This window comes from Phyllostomus discolor, chromosome 6 (genome assembly GCF_004126475.2).
Source record: "Phyllostomus discolor isolate MPI-MPIP mPhyDis1 chromosome 6, mPhyDis1.pri.v3, whole genome shotgun sequence".
NCBI lineage: Eukaryota > Metazoa > Chordata > Mammalia > Chiroptera > Phyllostomidae > Phyllostomus > Phyllostomus discolor.
In genome coordinates this window covers 75,591,247-75,610,414 of record NC_040908.2, presented here as the reverse complement: position 1 = coordinate 75,610,414, position 19,168 = coordinate 75,591,247, and the positions used below count along the sequence as shown (strand labels likewise).

The following is a 19,168-nucleotide window of genomic DNA, read 5'->3' as shown; positions in this document are numbered from 1 at the left end:
GTCCCAGGCAGTGTCTGACAAAGATCTACACCAAAGTCTTTGCAGATCTCCCTAATACCTAGAAACAAACACAAAGAGGCTGCCAAAATGGGGAGATAAAGAAACGGGCCCCAAATAAAAGAACAAGTGAATTCTCCAGAAGAACTTAATGGAATGTAGGTAAGAAATTTATCAGATATAGAGTTCAAAGTAATGATTATAAGGATGTTCAACAGCATGAAAAAAGACATAGAAACCATAAAAAAGGGTAAATGAGAAGTCAAGAATGTAATATCTGAAATAATTAATACACTGGAAGGTACAAACAGTAGTTTAGATGAAGCAGAAGATCATATCAGCAATTTGGAAGGCAAGGTAGGAAAAAAACACCCAAGCAGAGCATTGACAAGAAAAACAAATTTAAAAAAATGAGGATAATTTAGCAGACCTTTGGGAGAAAGCATAACAATTAAGCATAACAATATCCACATCACAGGACTACTAAAAGGAGAAAAGAGAGAGCAAGGGATTGAGAAACTATTAGAACAAATAATAATGGAAAACTTCCCCAGTCTGGTGAAAGAAAAAGAAACACCAGTCCAGAAAGTGAGGGGAGTCCCAAACAAGATGAACCCAAAAAGGTCCATACCAACATTCATCATAACTAAAAGGCAAAGCTAAAGACAAGGAAAGAATCTTAAAAGTCACATGAGAAAGGCAGTTATTTACCTACAAGTGAACTTCCATAAGACTGTCATATGATGTGTTTCGACAGAAACATTTCAGGCCACAGGGAGTGGCATGCAATATTCAAAGTGATGAAGTGCAAGGACCTACATCCATGGCTACTTTACTCAGCAAGGTTATCATTTAAAATTGAAGGAGAAATAAAATGCTTCCCAGGCAAGAAAAAGCTAAAGGAGTTTGTTACCACCAAACCAGTATTACAACAAATGTTAAAGGGCTAGCTTGAAGAAGAGGAAGAAGAAAGAACAAGGAGGAGGAGGAGACAATGGAGGAGGAGACAATGGAGGAGGAAGAGGAGAAGGAGAGAGAAGGAGACTATGGAGAAGGAAGAAGAGAAGGAGAGAGAAGGAGGAGGAGAAGGGAACATAATTAAAAGAATAAAATGGCAATAAATACATATGTATCGATATTCACTGTAATGCAAATGGCTTAAATGCTCCATTCAAAAGACATAGGGTAGCTGAATGGATAAAACACAAGACCCATATATATATGCCATCTTCAAGAGACCCACCTCAGAATGAAAGATACACACAGGCTAAAAATAAAAGGATGGAAAAAGATGTTCCATGTGAGTGGGAAGAAAAAAAAAAACTGGGGTAGCAATACTTATACCTGACAAAACAGACTTTAAAATAAATTCTATAGTAAGAGACAAAGAAGAACACTATATAATGATAAAGGGAACATTCCAACAAGAGGCTATAACCCTGTAAACATTTATACACCCAACATAGTTACACCTAAATATGTAAATATTACAGGACATAAAGAGAGAAACTGAGAGAAATACAGTCATAGTAGGGAATTTTTAACACCCCCCATTGACACGATGGCTAGATCTCCTAAGCAGAAAATCAGTAAGGAGATGACAGACTTATATAATACAATAGATCAAATGGATTTAATTATAATCTTCGGAGCACTGCATCCCAAAGCAACAGAATATACATTCTTTCCAAGTGCACATGGAACATTGCCTAGAATAGATCACATGTTAGGACACAAAACATGTATCAATAAATTTAAGAAAACTGAAATCATACCAAGCAACTTCTCTGACCTTAATGCTATGAAACTAGCAATCAATCACAACAAGAAAACTGAAAAATACATAAAGACATGGAAGCTAGACAACATGTTACTAAAGAATGAATGGGTCAACAATGAGATAAAGGAAGAAATACAAAGATACCTTCAAAAATGAATATAAGAACAAACAACCCAAAATTATGGTTAGTACATAGCAAAAGCAGCAGTAACAGGGAAATTCATAGCATTACATGCCTGTCTCAAGGAACAAGAAAAAGCTCAAATATATAATTTATAATTATACTTAAAAGATCTTAGAAAAGTACTAGCAGAGCATAAAGTGAATAGAAGGGAGGAAGTAATAAAAATCAGAGCAAAAATAAACAAAATAGAGTCTAAAAAAACAATACAAAGATCAATGCATCCAAGAGCTATTCTTGAAATGGATAAATAAGATTGACAAACCTTTAACCAGACTCATCAAGGAAAATAGAAAGAGTATCCAAATAAATACAATCAGAAATGAAAGAGGAGAAATAACAATTGACCCCAAAGAAATAAAAAAAAAACCTGTGATAAAATATTATAAACAACTATAAGCCAAAAAATTGTACAATCTGGATGTAATGGACAAATTCCTAGAAACATAAAATCTTCCAAAACTATGCCAGGAAGAATCATAAAATCTGAATAGATTGATTACAGCTAAGTGAAATTGAAGCAGTAATAAAAGAAAAACTCCCAAGAAACAAAAGCTCTGGACTGAATGGCTTCACAGGTGAATTTTACCAAACATTCAAAGAAGAACTAATACCTCACCTCAAACTATTCCAAAAAATTCAAGTGAAGGGAAGACACCCCCAAGCTTATTTTATGAGACCAACATTATCCTAATTCCAAAACCAGATAAAGACACCACAAAGAAAGAAAATTATAGGAAAATATCCTTGACGAACACTGATGCTAAAATCCTCAACAAAAAATTAGCAAACCAAATAGAGCAATACATCAGAAAAAGCATGCACCATGATCAAGTGGGATTTATTCCAGCAATGTAAGTCTGGTAAAATACCCACAAATCAACAAATGTGATACACTACATAAACAAAATGAAGGATAAAAACCTTATGATTATATCAACAGATGCTAAAAAGCATTTGATAAAATTCAGCACACATGTGTGATAAAAACTCACAGCAAAGTGGGAATAGAGGGATCATACCTCAATATAATAAAGGTCATATGACAAACCTTTAGCCAACATCATAGTCAATGGGCAAAAACTACAAGTGTTCCCCTTAAGATCTAGAACAAGACAGGGATGTCTGCTTTTGGTACTCTAGAAGTCCTAGCCATAGAAATCAGATAAAAAAGAAGAAATACAAGATATCTGAATTGAAAAGGAAGAGGTAAAATTTATTACCTGCAGGTGAAATGATACTATATACAGAGAACCCTAAAGACTGCACCAAAAAACTACTAGAACTGATAAATAAATTCAGTGAAGTAACAGGATACCAAACTAATATCCAGAAATCAGTTGCATCTTATATGCCAATAACAAACTATAAGAAATGGAAATTAGGAGTCAAGATGACGGCTTTACTCTAGGCAGCGTGTTTCTCAGCTTCTGTGAAGAGGAGGGAAACCCGAGGTTCTGTGGAGAAACAGAGCAAGTGGACTAGGTTACCAAATCACTTTTGAAAGCAGGACATCAAAAATTATTGCGATCATTGAAAAACCAAACGGTAAGGAGACTTCTTCAGGACAAAAGGGACCCAGGGATCAGTGTGGGGACTAGGGATGTGCAGTCCCCAGGCCCGGTGCTCCCAGGTCTGCCTCAGGGCTCCTGGGAGAGGGGAGTCACTGCTCCCTCACCCCGAATACGGGGGTTGAACAACTCCAGGGGAGAACTTGTTGCTTGAAGGCACAGATTGGCCAGTTGGACTGGGAAAAATTGCCCAGGGACTATGAACACCCACCCAGAGACCTGGGAGAAGTGACGGCCTCCAGCCAGCACTACAAGGGGTGGCCTGGAAGAGCACCCACACCCCTAGCCCAGTGGGCGTGCGGATCGGTGGAAAACCCAGAGCCAGGAAGGGTGTATGCCTTCTCAGGTCTCGGGAGCCTGCAGTTCTGATCTGGAGAAGTGCACACCGCATTGGGAATCCTAACTTGCATGCTGTGATCCCGGAAGGGATGTGGTGCTTAGTGCATCCCTATAGCCCGAAACTCAAAAATTTCCAGCCAGCCCAACCAGGGGCAGCTGGGAAATGCACCTGCATCCATAGCTCAGTGGGAGTGCGGATCGGTGGAAAACCCAGAGCCGGGAAGGACTCGAGAGTTCTCAGGTCTTGGGAGCCTGCAGTTCTGATCTGTGGAAGCACTCACCCCATCGGGAATCCTGACTTGCTCTCTGTGAACCCGGAAAGGTCACAGCGCTTAGGGCATTCCTAGAGCCCGAATCTCAAAAGTTTGGTGGAGGGGTGCACCCTTTTACGATTCCCAGGGAGGGCTCAGTGAATCCCAAAACATCGCGGGTGCCTCCTGAGATCATAGAGCTGGAACCCTGCAGGGACCCCAGAGTCCGGAATAATGTGGCAGTGAGCTACGGAGAGCGAGTGTGCTCGGGAGCGCCCAGGGTTCCTGAGAGACTTGCTGAGATCTGGCTGGGGAGAGAGAGAAGCATTTCAAAGGTCCCTCAGCCAGCTGAAGCCAGCAAGATCAGAAAAACTGGTCTGGCCAGTTAGAAACCAACAAGAAGTTTTTTTTATTTTGTTTTGTTTGGTTTGGTTTGGTTTGGTTTTTGTGGCTGTTGCTGATTGATTGATTTTATCTTGTGTTTTAAGTGACGTTTTATTTTTAATTCTTATTATTTTTATATCTCACAATACCTTATGTTTCTCTTCCATTCATCCTAATATTATTCTTTGCACTTCAAATTTATCTCTCCTGCACTCCATCTTCTGCTTTTCTTTCTTTTTTTTAATCTTGCAAGTTACTGTAAATTTGTATTATCGTTTTCTCACTTTTCCAACATTTTTTACTTTAATAATATTTTGGTATTCTTTTTCTTTCTGTATAATCTTCTTTGCTTGGCTGGTTATACCATCATTTGATAGGTTCCCCCTGGTATCTCAGTCACAGTGTGTTGATAATTTACTATCCTTCATCTATGTTCCATTAATACACCTCTCAAGGTTCTATACTCTTTATTCTTGTTATCTAGATATCATCAATTCTGCCACAAGACTGTCACGTTACTATTACTGTTAATAAGACCTAGTTCATACAATTGTAAATACTACTCAATACCCCTACCTGATTTCAGCCCACTTTGCAATTTCCTCAACTATACTATTGTGGGGGTTGTCTCTATTCTTTTACACACTACTCCTATATACTAATCTTTAATCCAACCCTACCTTAGAATCTGACCTCCCACAGCCTCACAGCTTTCTAGATCCAACTAACAATCCTCTCGTCCCCAATAGGAGTCTTACCCTCTTTCCATCCTTTCTAAAATGTGGATAGTGGAGTGGAGGATTATGGTTAACACTATAAGGAGCCAAAGGATAACCCATCTCTTCTCTATTGACTTCTAATGTAAATATCACAGTACACTGTCTTGCTGTCTTAAATGATTTTGCCTTACTCCTCCAATTGATCACAAAAAAAGAGTAGGGGGAAGCTGTGAACATCAGGATACACGAGGGAGATTGAACCACTGAATCTCACAAGTATTCTACCACAGAAGTTCACACCATAATTACAGGGAAGCAGAACAGGTCAATTTAAGAAACAGAGGCTAACAAGAAGAAACCCACGAACAATGAGAAAACAAAGATACAACCCCCAATTGAAGGGAAATGAGGAAGCCTCAGGAAAAATGCTAAAGGAAATAGAGGCAACTCAACTATCAGACAGTGAGTTCAAAACAATGATTATCAGGAAGTTCAATGAACTCACAATGACCCATCAGAAATTAGAGGGAAACTACAACAATCTAACTGCAAACAATATAAACATGAAAAAGGAAATAGAGACTCTCAACAAAGGCCAAGAGGAAATGAAGAATACAATTTCTGAACTGAAGAACATAGTAGAAGGAATGAAAAGCAGGATCGATGAAGCAGAAGATCGGATTAGTGAGCTAGAGGACAAAGTAGAAAACAACATCCAGAAAGAGCAAGAAAAGGAAAAGAGGCTCAGAAAGAATGAAGAGGGATGAAGAGAAATGCAAGAAAATATGAAACATAATAATATCTGTATAATAGGGATACCAGAAGGAGAAGAAGAGCAAGGGATCGAAAACCTAGTTGAACAAGTAATGAAGGAGAACTTCCCTAATTTGATGAGAGAAAAAGTCACACAAATCCAGGAAACACAGAGAGTCCCAATCAAGAGGAACCCAAAGAGGCACACCTCAAGACACATCATAATTAAAATGGCAAAATACCAAGACAAAGAGAATATTAAAGGCAGCAAGGGAGAAACAGGAAGTAACATACAAGGGAGCCCCAATAAGGCTAACAGCTGACTTTTCAATGGAAACACTTCAAGCCAGAAGAGAATGGCAAGAAATACTCCAGGTAATGAGAACCAGAGGCCTGCAACCAAGGCTACTTTATCCAGCAAGGCTCTCGATCAAGATAGAAGGCCAAATAAGAAGCTTCCCAGACAAAAGAAGTCTAAAAGAATACACCTCCACCAAACCAGCTCTGCAAAAGATTTGAAAGGGACTGCTTTAAGGAAAGAAAGGAAAAGAGAAAGAGAGGAACACATGTACATAAAAGACAAGGAATAAGTACCTATCAATAATGACCTTAAATGTAAATGGATTAAATGCTCCAATCAAAAGACATAGAATAGCTGAATGGACAAGAAAAAATGACCCACATATATGCTGTCTACAAGAGATCCATATCAGGATAAAAGAACTACACAGACTGAAAGTGAAGGGCTGGAAAGAAATCTTCCAAGCAAATGGACAGGGGGAAAAAAGCCCGGGTAGCAATACTCCTATCAGACAAAATAGACTTCCAAAAAAAGGTCCATAAAGAGAGACCCAGAAGGTCACTTCATAATACTCAAGGGAAGAATCCACCAAGAAGACATAAATATTGTAAATATATATGCACCCATCATAGGAGCATCCAAATACATAAAGAAAATCTTAGAGGACTTCAAGAAAGATATGGACAGCAACACAATTATAGTGGGGGGATTTTAACACCCCACTATCAAAAATAAACAGATCTTCCAAACAAAATAAAGATATCGTGGCATTGAACAATACCCTTGATGAAATGGACTTTACTGATATATACAGAGCCCTCCATCCAAAAGAAGCTAAATATATATTCTTTTCAAATGTACATGGAACATTCTCAAAGATAGACCACATGATAGGACACAAAACAAGCCTCAAGAATTTCAAGAAAATTGAAATCATACCAAGCATTTTCTCGAACAACAAGGGACTGAAGCTAGAAACAAACCCCAAGGAAAAAAACCCAAGACACTCAAAATCATGGAGATTAAATAGCATGCTATTAAACAATGAATGGGTCAAGAATGATATTAGGGAAGAAATCAAAAGGTTTCTAGAAATAAATGAAAACGAACTCACAAAAACCCAAAACTTATGCAACACAGCCAAGGCAGTCCTGAGAGGGAAGTTCATAGCGATACAGGCACACCTAAAAAAGTTAGAAACATTCCAAACAAACAACCTAACCCTATGTCTACAAGAACTCGAGGAACAACAACAAAGGCAGTCCAGAGCAAGCAGAAGGAAGGAAATAACCAAGATCAGAGCAGAATTAAATGACATAGAGACTAAAAGCACAATTCTAAGGATCAATGAATCCAAGAGTTGATTCTTTGAAAAGATAAACAAAACCGACAAGCCTTTAAGCAGACTCATCAAGAAAAAAAGAGAGAAGATCCAAATAAACACAATCAGAAATGAAAGAGGAGAGGTTACAACAAATACCACAGAAAACAAAGGATTGTAAGAAATTACTGCAAAGAACTGTATGCCAAGAAATTTGAAAACGTAGGTGAAATGGACAAATTTCTAGAAAAAGATAATCTTCCAAAACTCAATGAAAAAGAAGCAGAAAGCCTGAACAAACCAATAACAACAAAAGAAATTGAAGCAGTAATCAAAAAACTCCCAACACACAAAAGCCCTGGACCAGATGGTTTCACAGGAGAATTCTACAAAGCATTTAAGGAAGAGCTAACCCCTATCTTTCACAGACTACTCCAAAAAATACAAAAAGATGGGAGTCTCCCAAATTCTTTTTATGAGGCCAACATCATCCTAATCCCAAAACCAGATAAAGACACAACAAAGAAAGAAAACTTCAGCCCAATATTACTGAGGAACATTGATGCTGAAATCCTCAACAAAATCCTGGCAAACCGCATCCAACAATACATTAAAAAGATCATACACCATGACCAAGTGGGATTCATTCCAGCGATGCAAGGATGGTTCAATATTTACAAATCAGTAAATGTAATACTTCACATAAACAAAAGCAAAGACAAAAACCACATGATCATATCAATAGATGCAGAAAAAGTATTTGATAAGGTACAGCACTCATTCATGATAAAAACACTCGGCAAAGTGGGAATAGAGGGAGCATTCCTCAACATAATAAAGGCCATATATGAGAGACCTACAGCAAACATCATACTCAATGGGCAAAAATTAAAATCTTTTCCACTAAGATCAGGAACAAGACAAGGCTGTCCACTTTCACTACTTTTATTCAATATAGTACTGGAAGTTTTAGCCACAGCCATCAGACAAGAAAAAAAATAAAAGGCATCCAAATCAGAAAGGAGGAAACAAAGCTGTCACTGTTTGCAGATGACATGATAGTGTACATAGAAAATCCTATAGACTCCACCAAAAAACTGCTTGACCTAATAAATGAATTTGGCAAAACAGCGGGATAGAAAGTCTATATCCAGAAATCAAAGGCATTTCTGTACACCAACAATGAAACAGCAGAGGCAGAGATCAAGGAAAAAATCCCATTAGAAATAGCAAAAAGAAAAATAAAATATTTAGGAATAAACCTAACCAAAGAGGTAAAAGACCTGTATTCAGAAAACTACATAACACTCAGGAAAGAAATCAAGGAAGACACAAACAAATGGAAACATATACCGTGTTCATGGATTGTAAGAATTAATATCATCCAAATGTCCATACTACCCAAAGCAATTTACACATTCAATGCAATTCCTATTAAAGTACCAATGGCATATTTCACAGACATAGAACAAACACTTCAAAAATTTATATGGAATCATAAATGACCCTGAATAGCTGCTGCAATTTTGAGAAAGAAGAGTAAAGTAGGAGGGATCACAATACCTGACACTAAACTATACTACAAGGCCACTGTCATCAAAACAGCCTGGTACTGGCATGAAAGCAGGCACATAGACCAATGGAACAGAACAGAGAGCCCAGAAATAAACCGAAGTCTCTATGGTCAATTAATATTTGAGAAAGGAGGCAGCAACATAAAATGGAGTAAAAATAGCCTCTTCAACCAATGGTGTTGGGAGAACTGGACAGCCACGTGCAAAAAACTGAAACTTGAACACCAGCTTACACCATATAAAAAATAAATTAAAGGTGGATAAAAGACTTAAATATAAAACATGACACCATTGAAGGCCTAGAGGAGAACGTAGGTAGGAAAATCTCAGATATTTCATGAAGAAACTTTTTTACTGACTTGTCTCCTAGAGCAAGGGACATAAAGGAAGGAATAAACAACTGGGATCTTATCAAAATAAAAAGCTTCTGGATTGCTAAAGAAAACAGTATCAAAATTAAAAGAGAACCAACTGTATGGGAAAACATATTTGCCCATGATACCTCAGACAAGAGTTTAATCTCCAATATATAAAGAACTTACAAGACTGCACTCTAAGAAGACAAGGAATCCAATTAAAAAATGGTCAAAGGACTTGAACAGACACTTCTCCAAGGAGGACATACAGATAATCCAAATACACATGAAACAATGTTCAATATCGCTAGCTATCAGAGAGATGCAAATTAAAACCACAATGAGATACCACTTCACACCAGTCAGAATGGCCATCATAAACAAAGCAACAAACAACAAGTGTTGGAGAGGTTGTGGAAAAAAGGGGTCCCTAGTGCACTATTGGTGGGACTGCAGACTGGTACAACTACTATGGAAAGCAGTATGGAACTTCCTCAGAAAACTAAAAATGGATCTGCCTTTTGACCCTGCCATTCCACTGCTGGGTCTCTATCCTAAGAACACTAAAACACCAATCCAAAAGAACCTATGCATCCCAATGTTCATAGCAACACAATTTACAATAGCTAGGTGCTGGAAGCAACCTAGATGCCCATCAGTAAATGAATGGATCAAAAAACTATGGTACATTTACACTATGGAATTCTATGCAGCAGAAAGAAAGAAGGAGCTCCTACCCTTTGCAACAGCCTGGATGGAGCTGGAAAATATTATGCTAAGTGAAACAAGCCAGGCTTTGAAAGACAAATACCATCTGATCTCACCTTTAACAGGAACCTAAACAACAAAACAAAGAAACAAGCAAAATATAACCAAAGACACTGAAATAAAGGACAGTCTGACAGTGCCCACAGGGGAGAGTAGTGGGAATTTCAGGGGACATTGGGAAGGGTTCACAGGAACAAACTTTAAGGACACATGATCGAAAACTAGGGGGAGGGTGGTAATGAGAAGGAAGTGGGGAGGGGTGGGAGTGGGGGCTGGACTGGGAATAAAAAGGAAAAAACTGTATTTGAACAATGATTAAAATAAAACTTAAAAAATTAAAGAATAAATAAATCTAAAAAAAAGAAATGGAAATTAAGAAAACCATTGTATTTACAATTTCTGCAAAAAAAAAAATACCTAGAAGTAAATTTAACCAAGAATGTAAAAACCTGTACTTAGAAAGTTATAAGACCCAAAAGGAAGAAATTGAAGAATATATGAATAAGTGGGAGCATATATGGTGTTCATGGATAGGAAAAATTAACACCATTAAAATGTCCATGTTACCCAAAATAATTATAGATTCAATGCAATTCCTATCCAGATGCAAATGACATATTTCAGAGAACATTTATTTGGTTTCACACTGCAATGAAAGGCCCCAAATAGCAAAAGCAATCTTGAGAAATAAGAACAAATTTGTAGGAATCGATGATACCTAGAATCAAAGTATACTATAAGGAGGCTAATCAAATCACCATGGTCCTGGCATAAAAACAGACATATTCAATAGATCAATGGAACAGAATAGAGAACCCAGGACCATGCCTTTACAGTCAATTAATATTTGACAGAAGAGACAGAAACATACAATGGACTAAAGATAGTTTATTCAGTAAATGGTATTGGGAAAATTGAACAGATACATGGAAGATAAAACTAGACCACCTCCTTATGCCACTCATGAGAATAAACTGAAACTTAAATGTTAGACTCGAAACCATAAAAATCCTGTGTTTATAGGCAGTAAAATCTTGAACACTTCTTGTAGCAACCTTTTTAAAATATATCTCCTTAGGCAATGGAAACAAAATAAAAAATTTTGCATGGCGGAGGAAACTATCAACAAAATTAAAAGATAACTCATTGAATGGGAGAACATATTCCCCAATACATCTGATAAGGTGTTAATATCCAATAATGTTATAAAACTCAATACCAAAACTCCCCAAAAATCCAATTTAAAAATGGGCAAAGGTTTTGAATAGATGCTCCTCCAAAGAGGACATACAGGTGCCCAATACATATATGAAAGGATGCTCAACATCACAAAATGTTGGTGCAAATTAAAACCACAGAGACATAACCTCACATCTGTCAGAATGGTTGTCAACCAGTAAGATGGCTTGTTTTTTGTCAACAAAAAACAAGTGTTTGTCAGGATGTTGAGACAAAGGAATCCTTTTGCACTGTTGGTAGGAACGCATATTTGGTGTACCCATTGTGGAAAGTAGTATAGAGTTACCTCAAAATAATAAAAATGAGACTCCCTTATAACCCAATGATTCCACTTATGAAAATTTATCCAAAGAAACCCAAAATACTAATTTGAAAGAATACCTGCTCCCTTATGTTCATTTAGCATTATTTACAATAGCCAAGATTTGGAAGCAGCCCAAGTGTCCAAGTGAATAAAAAAACAGCTATGGTACATTTACTCAATGGAATACTACTCAGTCATTAAAAAGTAAGGAATTTTACCCTTTGCAACAGCATGAATGGACCTGGAGAACATTTTGTTAGGTGAAATAATCCAGTCAGAGAAAGGCAATTACTACACAATTTCACTTATATATGGAATCTAATGAACAAAGTGAACTAACAAGCAAAACAGGGAGAGACCCATAGAGAGAAAACTGTAGCTCTGGGGTGGGGGTTGTTGGGGTGGAGATGTCAAGCCAAAAATAAAAAGAAAGAAAGAACAAACTCATGGACAACTGTGTGGGGATTGCAGGGGATGGTGGGTGGGTGGAGGTGGAAGTGGGTATAAGGGGGATAAATGGTAATAGAAAAATATGATAAAAACTTAAAAAAATAATTTTGTTATTTTCCCTAATGAAAGAGTTTAAACTGGGTAATCCCAAAATCTGATTTGTGTTTTGAAAGATTATTTCAGTTACTAGACTGAGGATAAATTCAAGGTGATGAAGAGTAGAGTAGGAAGATCAGTTGGAAGCAACTATAGTATACATTCTCAGATATATAATTGTTGAATATGTGAAAATACACACACACACAAATATATCTATTTGTCTGTCTTTCTATCATCTACTTATCTGCTCATTAAACACATACACTATATATATACATACATACATACATAATTTTTTTACGCTAAATGAAGCTCTAAAAGTGCAGAGGGTCAGTGCAGTCTGCTCTTGCAGTAGTCCCAGACTTATATTCCTCTCCCACTTGGGCATGAATTGTGTTTGATCCCATTTGTTGGGGCCTTCCTTCTCAAGGGCTGTGTCTTCATGCAGGTGCCTGTCAGGACAGTTCTTAGGCACAGACATTTCTAACTGATGCCATTGTGCTCTGGGCCAGAGCACCTCCTACTTGGTTTGTTCAGGTCAATAGTGTCTGCATGTCTTTAACTGGTTAAGTCTCTGCGCTTAACATTATCGAGATTCTGAAGGTGAGACCCAATATGTAATGGCAAACTTGGAACATGAACCTCACACAGGTAAATCCACATGGGCTTAAGCAGCTCATGGGAACTAGTGGACTCTGGGGTGATCACAAGCCCCATGGTCTGGAAACCTTTGCTTTGTTGCTTAGTGAGGATAAACTTAATTGTGTAGATATTTATGTTATATTTTAATGCTCTAGAAGCTTAACCAGTACAAGGGGGTGGCAGTTCACATGAGGACCTGGACATCAGGGTACCAATTGGTTGTGGCTCATCCCTTCTCTTCCAGGCCAGAGTGACAAGTGTGCTGAGATATTAATGACCTCAGCCCTTGGTGGTCACTTCAGACTATGAGCTGCCTCATCTGGTTACCCCAGCATGCTTCACAGATGTCTGTACTTTCTGTGTGTGGCATGAGCACAGTCTACACACATAGCTGCAGGGTGGGCGAGTGAGCGTACAAAGTTCTCATGGACCTGGAACCCTCTGGGGAGGACCCCAGTAAGCTGGATTTGTCACCATTCCTAGCTTCCATCTCTTGCAGCTGTCTACTGGACTTTTCAGTAGACAATTCCTTTCATGATATGAGTGCTGTAGTGGATTGGTTCACTGCTCTGTTCTATAGCCTGTTTACAGGAGCAGGTATGCTATGAGTTCTGGGATCAACCAGCTTCAGCATGACTGCTTTTAGGATGCCTGAATTAGGAATACCTCAGATATTTAGAAAGTTATCCTGGGAATATACTTCTAATAACAGCTAGTTTGAGTGATCAAGAACAGGAAAAATATTCCATGAAAAAGGAAACATTCCTTTTCCTGACTTCTTGACATTCTAATAGGGTGCCAGGTCATTTGAATGATCTCCAGCCCAAAGGAGTCTCATTGTCAGCATCCCAAGGGTAAGTGACAGTATCTTATCCAGATTGCATTTTATAGTACATTGTTCTTTGATTATTATCACTTCCATTAGCAAAGAACTAATAGATTTCTTTGCTTAATGCTTTTCATGCTTTTCTTTAAAAATAACAGAATTTTGGAGCTGGGATGAGTCTTATACAAGTTTCTAAAGTGTTACTACATTTTACAGGTGAGTGACTGAGGTCCTGGGGATTAAGGGATTCTTCTGAGGGCACTGGCTGCATTTGCTGCTTCTGAAAGTGGGCACACTTGTAGCCCCCACACCAGCTCAGTACAGACATCTTCCTGGCAGGATCTGATTTCAAGCTCTACATTTTAAATTCAGAAAAAGGTGTTGGATTAATGTTCCATTTGAGCTTAAGTGTGTTTTCTTTTAGACAATTTTTGAGAAAGTGCATTAAAGGAGTCCAAGTCTTTATTGCACTTGTCTCTCTGGGGAAATAGAAATTAATCTGAAAAACAATAAATAGATTCTATGCTGAATGTTTCTTGGAGAAAACTACTGTGGCTCTTCCTTCCTCAACCTCCTCCCCACCTCTGTCCTGACCCTTTTCTAACAAGAGCTACCATCTATCCACCTGGTATTGTCCAGGTCACTTTGTAAATATTTCTGACCCTCTTGTAAAAAAAAATGATAATAGATGGAATCACTTTAAAATGGAGCCAGAGTTGCCATGCCAGAGGAGCTGCCTTGTACATCCTATGTCTCAAACCTTGGAAGGTTAAAACATAGCAAAATCACCCTTGGACTGGACCTAAGCAACCTTGTGTCCTCAACACTGTAAATGTTACAAGAAAACACTTATTATGACTACTGGACTGATGGCTATTGTACTGAAAATTAAAGACATTGTTTAGAATTAACATCACTATGTTATGTTATTTGCACCAATAAAAAATGTCTTCTTTCTTTTGATGTAATTGTTCCCCTTTTCTTTCTCATTAAATACCCATTGCCTTGTCTCCTAATCAGAACACTATTTGAGCTGAAGCAGTGCTGGTCTCAATAAGTGCTTCTTGCCTCTCATTTTGAAAGTCCCTTTTATTTTTAGGTCAATACTCCCAATAACCCTACGAGGTAGAAATTATTATTCCTATTTTACGAATAAGGAAATAGAAGATCCCAAATCACCCAGTTTGGTGACTGATGGAATTCTGCTGATCTGATTCCAAGGGCACCCTATACTAATCATATCAAGTTGGTGAAGACATCACTTTGCATCTTAAGGCCCTTTTCAAGTCATTCGACTCAGAGAGGGGTCACCCCACAGCCTCTCTGTTTTATGCAGAAGATCTGTGGATTGTGGATTAGCTTGAGCTTAACTTGTGTCTCTGACTAAGAATTATAGTGCCAGGGCTGTGAAGGGAGCATGGTATTACCATGGTTCTGACAGGTAATAATGAAGGCACAGTGGTTCTCATTCTGCCCAGTTTACACACAGTGATGACTCTAGAATTTCTATAGAGTTTAGCAGTGACATTCTGATTGAGAGGGAGGTTGTTCTTGAAGCTGTAAGCACAGTACATATTAAACACACTCACTTTATTGAATCTCACTTTATTGAAACTTTATTTTGGGGAGGGGAAATGAAATTTATGGACGGCTACTAAAACCTTTTTTACAACTTGTCCCTGGAAACCCCAGTGGCTTCACTGCCTCCTCCAAGTTTTGGGGGATAGGATTTAAGTCTTAACTTAGACATTTTAACTTGGCTTTGTACTCTAGGAACTTTCTGTTATTGTTTCTTTTAGGGATACACTACTTTCTCACATATTAGTAATATTTTTATTTTAATCAATAATATTACATTATATAATTCAGCAACCTATGGGAAATTGGTCTCTCATCCTTTTAGCTTAAAGGAAGTAACAAAGTTATGTTATGCCAATTTTTGTTTGTGAAACTCTCAGACATATAAACAAGAATTTCTTGGGTCTTCCCAAGCCCTGCTGGGTACAGCATCCCCATGAGCTTTTTCCTTCACAGTGTTCCTCATTGTCAATTAGCTCAGAAATCAGGGGCTGTCTTTGTCTTTGAAGTGCTACATGACAACAATGTGTGGAATAGCAATAAGGATGGCTTGAATCTTTTAAGAAAACAACATTAAAGAGTCCTTCAAAACTGTAATATCAGTTCATTCACAGACTCTGCTTTTCTGTTAGTTACAAATTACCTAGAGCTGTGCTTTGCGCACATGGCAGGCACTCAGTAAACATTTTCTGAATTCATTAAGTTTGGATTAAATATCAATATTGGAAAGATGAACTACTAATGAAGCTAAGAAAAGGGATGTCAAAAGTACAAAATATCTTTAAAACAATGACATTAGATTTAGTTGCTTAAAATAACCTGTCTTTTAAACCAAGATCAGCTTCATATTTAAGCTTCACAACTTTTTAAGGTGTGTCTTAGAAACATAACATATAATGTGAAAAACCACTTGAATGCTGTGAAAGAGGGTAAGATAGTTGCCGTAATCAGAATAAGGTTGCCATTTAGATAGTGTTTTTAAGCTAACCTAGTTGACCACTTAATTTTATAGATGAGGAAAGCAAGATGGAGAACCCAGTGATTTGGCCAGTGTCAGAGCTGATGAGACCCTTGGTTGGGGCAAGAACCTGCCCTCTGACCAATACCTACATATTCCATAAAATAACTTTTTTTGCATAAAGTAAATAAAAGTTTACATTACTACTCTGTAGATACCCCCTTTCATCTATCTTGACAGCTGTAAACACTTTCTGGAGGATGTATATTTTTGGATGTTACTCCACCTTCAGGTGGAATCAGGACTAACAGGTGATGATAACAGCTCATTCTAGCATTTACACACTTTGTACAATAAGACTCCTTTCCAGAAAAATTATTGAGTTCCATTTTTTGTTCATTTGTTCATTTTTTTCATTTTGTTCATTTGTTCATTTGTTTCAAAATCTGCTTCCATTATTTACACAGGGTCTATAGACCAATCCAGCCCACTGGGTGATGTGGACCCTTGCTCATGGGGTCTGCAACATTATGGATGAGATACAAGACAAATTCACACAGACTACCAAGTCCTGTGGAGAAAAAGGGACGGCACGGCTACTCTCTCAAGAGGAGAAATAGCCTTGGAGCACCTTGTGCCCCGACCCTTACCTTGACAAGCTTTTATTGCTTTTCTGGGCACACTACATGATGGTCCTCATTTACTATGCACAGTTCACTTTAGGTGGTTACCTTGTATAGAAAACAAAGGAGAGGATGCCACTGATCACATCACAGAAGAAGGATATTTACAAATGCAAAGGGAGAGGTGGTTGAACTGGTTATACTCATTCTTGGAAGGTTTAGCATGGATTTTAAGAAATTACTTTAAAGATATGCAGTAAATGTTTGCTGCCTCAATTCAGGGTGAGGGAGTTTTAGCAAAAGCAAGTCTTAAAGTGGCCTAGGTACAATGCTGGCCCGATTCACCACGGGAGAACCTACCTGTGGGCGTGGGTCCTGTCTGGGCCCACCCCATGGCAGAACAGTCTCCTATAACTGGGTACACCTGTTAAACCTGGCTCTGAGTGCATAAGTCGCTAGCATCTCCCTGACCCCTGTGTGTATTGCCTGGGTGCCAGGCCATGGCAAGGCATTCATGGGCCACCGGCTTCCTGAGGGGTGGCTTACCTTCTCATGTGTGGATAGCATAGCCAGAGAGCCCCAGGCACTGGTGTGGACCAGGAAACGGGCGGTGCCCAGGCACAGCCTAGAGCTGCTTTCCTGTGGGCAGGAGAACATCCAGGGTGCACGGGAGGCAGCCTAGCATGGGCGGTGCTCACAGTGGGGAACTGCAGGTGTGGGTCCTCCTTGTGCACTGAGGTTGGGAGACTCTGCTGCCATATACTGCCCAAGTCCTCCAGCAGCGTGGGTACTGCCTCCTCTGTGGAACAGCTGTCCAGCTCCTCCTCCACCTGGTTGGTGACAGCCCAGGACACTGAGCTCACTATCATGTAGCCTGAGGCTGGGGACCTCAGGGCACTGCAGCACAATAACCAAGAGAGCCTGGTCTCTGGTAGCACCTGCTGTGGTCGGAGGCACACTGACATTTTGCAGGCAGTGCACGGCCATCTCCAATGGCTGGAGATGTCAGCAGTGTCCCCCGGTGGTGGAAGTGGGGAGCTGGCACTCCCTTCCCCCTGCAACAGGAGCCCCCAGCCAGTGGGATGCCCTGGCAGCCACACACCACCTGTAGAAGTCGAGGCTTTTGGAAAACCAGATTAAGCTCCAAAGCTGAGTGCATGGCAGTCGGTAGTCACAGTGTGCAGAATCCCTGATCAAGTACCAGGTCTGGAACACACTCAGTTCCCACTGCGTGGCTCACATTTTACAGCAGATGATGGACATTCAAATAAATCCCCACTCAATACAGTCCTCTACTTTCCTGCCATGACCCGGTCAAGTTACTTAATTTGTCTGTGCCCCAGTTACTCATTAGAAAATGAAAAAAAAAAAGCACAGTATTTAACTCATAAGGGTGATGGATGGGAGGATTAAATGAGTTAATATTTGAAGATGCTTAGAATAGTATGTAGCATGGAATTCACATTGTGTTTTGATAACAAACGAAGGTAGAGATTGTTATCATGTTTCATAGAGGAGGAAATTGAGTAAATGGTGTGTAAGGTTAGCACTGAAACCTTCTGGTGTCATAGCTTACTTTGTTGCTCTGTAAGAACAATGACCATCTTACATTTTGCTACGACAGAAGGGCATTTCTGCCAGGTCATCTAAAAGCAGACCCAAATGCATGGATACATGGAAGAGACTGGCAGCTGTCAGAGGGGAAGTAGGAGAGGAGACTGGATGAAAGAAGAGGGAGGGATTAGCCAAAGAACACATAGGCATAACCCATAGACACAGACTACAGTGTGGTCATGGCCCAGAGGGAATAGGGGGTGGGGCTGGATGGAAGTGGACAAAGTGGGGAGGGGATGGGAACATCTATAATAGTGTCAAAATAAAATAAAGAAAAAAAATGAAAGCAGAACCAAGTTTTTTACATATAAAATAAAATAAAGCCAATCCAGCACCCAGAGAGAATGTGACTAGGTGGAGTAGGAAAAGAATTGCATGGATGCACCACAATTTGAAAACATTCTTATATTAATGAAAATTTGGACTATTTACAATAGTAAAGTTTTATAGATATCAAAATAATTTTAAATTATATGTGCTTTTTCCATTTTTATTGAATTTATTGGTTAACAAAATTATACAGGTTTCAGGTACACAGTT

The 19,168-nt window shown here is 38.8% G+C and overlaps 1 protein-coding gene across 1 annotated transcript in view; it reads right to left on the bottom strand.

Moving 5' to 3' along the window:
- Positions 1 to 17,987, bottom strand: part of CREG2 (cellular repressor of E1A stimulated genes 2) — a 32,722-nt gene extending 14,735 nt beyond the window's left edge. The window contains 3 exon segments of the mRNA XM_028517731.2: positions 4,150 to 4,211; positions 17,561 to 17,670; positions 17,673 to 17,987. Coding sequence (XP_028373532.1) covers positions 4,150 to 4,211; positions 17,561 to 17,670; positions 17,673 to 17,979 — 479 coding nt within the window. The 5' untranslated portion in view covers positions 17,980 to 17,987.
- Between the last annotated feature and the right edge of the window lie 1,181 nt (positions 17,988 to 19,168).